General features: G+C 26.3%; 2 protein-coding genes across 2 annotated transcripts; both read left to right on the forward strand.

The window, feature by feature from the left end:
- Positions 1–678: 678 nt before the first annotated feature.
- On the forward strand, positions 679–1,609 carry LOC119681981 (LDLR chaperone boca). Its single transcript, XM_038095303.1, has 2 exons — positions 679–884; positions 941–1,609. Exons 1-2 carry the CDS (start codon positions 735–737, stop codon positions 1,343–1,345), a joined length of 555 nt encoding a protein of 184 aa, XP_037951231.1. The 5' UTR covers positions 679–734; the 3' UTR covers positions 1,346–1,609.
- An 8-nt stretch (positions 1,610–1,617) lies between these two features.
- On the forward strand, positions 1,618–2,827 carry LOC119681980 (ribulose-phosphate 3-epimerase). Its single transcript, XM_038095302.1, has 4 exons — positions 1,618–1,943; positions 2,005–2,190; positions 2,292–2,483; positions 2,544–2,827. The coding sequence occupies exons 1-4, from the start codon at positions 1,707–1,709 to the stop codon at positions 2,646–2,648; spliced, it is 720 nt and encodes a 239-aa protein (XP_037951230.1). The 5' UTR covers positions 1,618–1,706; the 3' UTR covers positions 2,649–2,827.
- Positions 2,828–4,707: the final 1,880 nt, after the last annotated feature.

Here is a 4,707-nt window from a genome sequence, read left to right on the forward strand (position 1 = left end):
TATTGCTGCATAATTATCGAATTAAGTTTAGTCATGTAGACTATAAATGACTAATATTAACATATAAAATAAAACAAAATTCAAAAATATATACACAAATTTTAAGTTCACAAAGAAAGAATTGGAATCTAAACAATAGCAAAAAAACATTATTGAAAAATAATTGTTTAAATTGTTTATTGTTTATATAATTGTTCTGTGAATCAAAAACAGTTGTTATTTTCTGAAAACATGTAAAATATTCGCATCTCTTTTTTGAATCGGCCACTGCTAACATAACAAAGTCATGTTTAAGCCATTTTTTAATCTTATTAATCATAGCCATATAATGTTAGAAATCAAACTATTCCTATTAGAAATCTAATGTCCATTAGTAAAATCAACTTATAAATGTAGAGGATACTGATGGGACATTACCAAAACAATTCTCACTGTTATTAACCCATGGCGCTTATGGATGAAATATAAATAATATATACACTGAATATGATAATTCCGTTCAATTGGTTGTTAATCAAATTAAAAGGCGGATTGACTTGTTGATGAAATAAAAAAGAAACAATAAATAATTGTAGATATAAATTGACACTAAAGTAAACGCGCTTTTAACGTACTGTGAATATTTTATCGTACTTCTAAATCCATTGTGAATCGTTTGTTTTGACAATAGTGACGTGTGTCTTTTCGGTATATCAATAAAGTTTTGTGTTTGGAATAAGCTGGGAGTGTAAAATATGCGTTTAGTATTAATTTTTGTGATATTAATCACAATATCAACAATTTTAGCCAAAAAATCAAAAGACGGCGAAAAGCCAGAATGGGCTAAAAAAGATATTAGAGATTATTCTGATGCTGATTTCGAACGTTTATTAGATCAGTGGGAGGTATTATACGCCATGCATACATTTTTATAATGTTATAATGTCTTAAAATTTTTTAGGAGGGCGACGATGAGTTAGAGGCTGACGAACTCCCAGAACATTTGCGACCTCAGGCAAAGCTTGATTTAACAAAACTTGATCCTAACAATCCAGAGGAAATACTTAAAGCCTCTAAAAAAGGTCGTACGCTTATGACATTTGTATCAGTTGGTGGTAATCCAACAAGGGATGAAGCAGAAAGTATTACTAAACTTTGGCAAACTAGTTTATGGAATAATCATATACAAGCCGAGCGCTATATGGTTGATGATGATAGAGCAATATTTATGTTTAAAGACGGTGAACAAGCTTGGAGAGCAAAGGATTTTTTAATACAACAGGAACGCTGTAAAGGTGTAACTATTGAAAATAAAGAATATCCCGGAGTCTATGCCGAAACTACAGACGAAAAAGATGAATTGTAAAAACTGGATTTGTGCATGCGCAAAGAGTATCAACTTAAGTTTATATTAAGTATATATTAAATAATGGATACGTATTTCTATAAATCGAACAACTCATTAATTTTAGATTAATTTGTGATAACTCAAATCATTTAAATTTATATTTAAAGTGAAATATTTTTCATTCCTATATTGTAAATCATTTATATTTTTATAATTTAATAAAAATTAATTTCTGTGAAATATATCAACTTGAAGTAAATGAATAAAATTTTTGTGCCGAAAATAATACAAAAACATTTTTAGTTAACTTAAAATTTTTCCGGCTTTTTATTGTGAATAGGCTTGTCACTTTAATTTGACATTAGTTGACCGCATTTATATGCTTTATAAGTTGTTTACAAAATCATTTTCAACAAGCCTCACGAAAAAAATGCCAGTGTGTGCAAAAATTGGACCTTCTATTTTAAATGCGGATTTGTCGAATCTCGCAGAAGAAACGCAGAAACTTTTGGATAATGGCGCTGATTATATGCATTTGGATGTAATGGATGGACATTTTGTTCCTAATCTCACATTCGGTCATCCAGTTGTAAAAAGTCTTCGTCAAAAGATAAAAGTAAGCTCATATATTATTCACATATGTAAAATTACGTAAACAAATTGCTCTTTATGTGTAGACAGCATATTTTGAAACACACATGATGGTATCGCGACCACAGCAATGGATAGAACCTATGGCAGATGCTGGTGTTAATTTATATACATTTCATATTGAACCTGTGTTATCTGAAGTACCAAGTATATGTCGTAAAGTGCAGGAGTCAGGCATGAAAGTTGGTTTAGCGATTAAACCAGGTACATGTGTAAGTTATTATTGATAGTAGTTCCAGCATGTGAATAATGTATAAACAAGGATAATTACTTAGATTATTTATTTATATCCATACCATCCCATAAATTATAGGTTAAAGCTCTTGAAAAATATATTGACATGGCAGATGTTGTGCTTATAATGACTGTTGAACCAGGCTTTGGAGGACAATCGTTTATGGCAAATATGATGCCAAAAGTAGAATGGTTGCGTCAACAATATCCAAATTTAGATATAGGAGTGGATGGCGGCGTTGGCTTAAAGACAATAGAATGTTGTGCTAAAGTAAAAACTTTATTTATATACCGTGTGTTAAATTATTATAAACAAATTTATTTTCAATAGGCTGGCGCAAATATGATTGTTTCTGGCACTGCAGTGATACAAGCTGCGGATCAACGTGAGGTTATCGATACTTTAAAAAATATAGTGAGAAAGTATAATAAATGAATCAAAATTGTACGATGTAGTAGGGGATATGATATGGAGTACTTAGCAATTTTATTTTGTATTGTCTTATGCATTTATTTGCATTGCAAAAAACTAATAGCAATGAAGCTTAATCACAAATGGTACTGTGTACATATATATATTTTTTAAAAACAATTTTTTTTATATAGTAAATTGGGTCTAGATATTAGAATATTTTATAAAAAATTTTATGTGAAATAAATATGTTTGGCACAAATATAAAACAATATACGATTACATAATAATTTAGACATAATTTTAATTAGTTCCTAAGCAATATCGATATTATGACAGGTAAGCGCTATCAGTCTACATTTCAACTATGGGAATAAGACGTTAATTATAAATTTATAATTATCTGACACTAATTTTAATTTATTAGTAATGTCATTAGTATAAAATGCTGATGTGAGATTGTTGCTTGTTGAAAAGACAAGAACTATGGGATGTAATTATAGCCAATTAGCGGCGACTAAGTACTATCCTGAAACTATCCTAATTATAAATATATGTCATTTAATTATGCTATTACTTATTATCACTATTAACTATTGTAAAAGATAAATTTTTGTTATAAAACATATTGCATTTCTTCTAGATTTGGTAATATTAAATAAAAAAGATTAATATTGCAGTTTTTGTTGACATTTATTTTATTCAACATTTATATATGTAAATATGTGTTGTGTTTAACGTTCTATACCTTTACAAATTTGCTCCATTTTGATTTAAGTATTTGGAATCTCTTCGCTAAAAGTTATTAAAATATATTATCATACACAATAAACAACCCACCTAACATTTTCTATAATCATTACAAAGCTTTTATTTTGTTTCAAATCTTATGTGTTACATTTAGTGTATTTCTACATCAACTTTTATTTTTGGTTTGTTTGTAAAAAGCGTTTTATAAGAATAATTTATATATGAATTTTTACAGTTTTACTGTTTAAATTTGTGCATTTTTAACAAGTGCAATATTTATTTTATCCATGTTGCTATAGTAGCGATCATTTTTATATTATTTAGTTAATATGTATTTTAGGATTATATATTTTTCACATCAACAAAAAAACATGTATAATCTTTATAAAGCATTTATTAAAATAAATGTTAAACTTCAAATAATAGATATTTGTTTTAATTATTTAAAAGATTTCATTTAAAAAAAAAATTGAAAAAAATAAGATTATTAATAATAAAAATTATTGTAAAATTAAAAAATTTATTTAGTTTAAATATTTTAAATTCTTAAAATAAATTTGATAATTTTAATAAATTTTCTATTTTATAAGTTATAAAGATAGTTAAAAATTGTTTTTGAATATGTTAAAAAAAATTGGTACGTAGTTTTTCTATATGAATAGTGTAATACTAAATGTTTGATAGTTTTGACTTAATTTTCTAATTGATTGAATTCTTTAGTTTATTGCATATATATTAATAAAACATAATTTCGAAATTAAACTTTATTTTTTTGCGTTTATGTAGTCTTAGGTTGAATCTTTCTATATATGTATTTCTAAAAATTTGTAAGTTTAGAAAATTAAATAATTAATAAGTTATTTGATGAAAACAATTTCTTAAAAATTGTATCGTACTGTCAGAATGAATATATACTCGTATTTTCAAATAAGCAGATTTATTATTCTGATTCGAACTTCTAAATGAATTTATGTTATTGCATCTTATATTCTTTAGAGTAAATACGTTGGAAATGAAATACAACTCTTTAACTCAAAATCTTAAGTATCCATAAGTTTCATTATGGGTGTCGATTATATTATGGGCAATAAATGGTTAATTGGTATTTCTGTTATTTGGAAAAAAATATGTATATATGTATACCTATATAGAGCATTAAATCATATGCAGTATAGTTAATATATTGTAATTATTGCTCAAAAGTGTTCAAATGGGCGAGCAGATTTACACTACTTGAATTCGAATTTTTAAAATGAGCAATTCATTTATTTAAAAGATATTTATCTAGCTAATTGGACACAAAAAAATTTTACACAGAAATGCTAGAACACAA

The sequence above is a fragment of the Teleopsis dalmanni genome, chromosome 2 (genome assembly GCF_002237135.1).
Source record: "Teleopsis dalmanni isolate 2A chromosome 2, ASM223713v2, whole genome shotgun sequence".
NCBI lineage: Eukaryota > Metazoa > Arthropoda > Insecta > Diptera > Diopsidae > Teleopsis > Teleopsis dalmanni.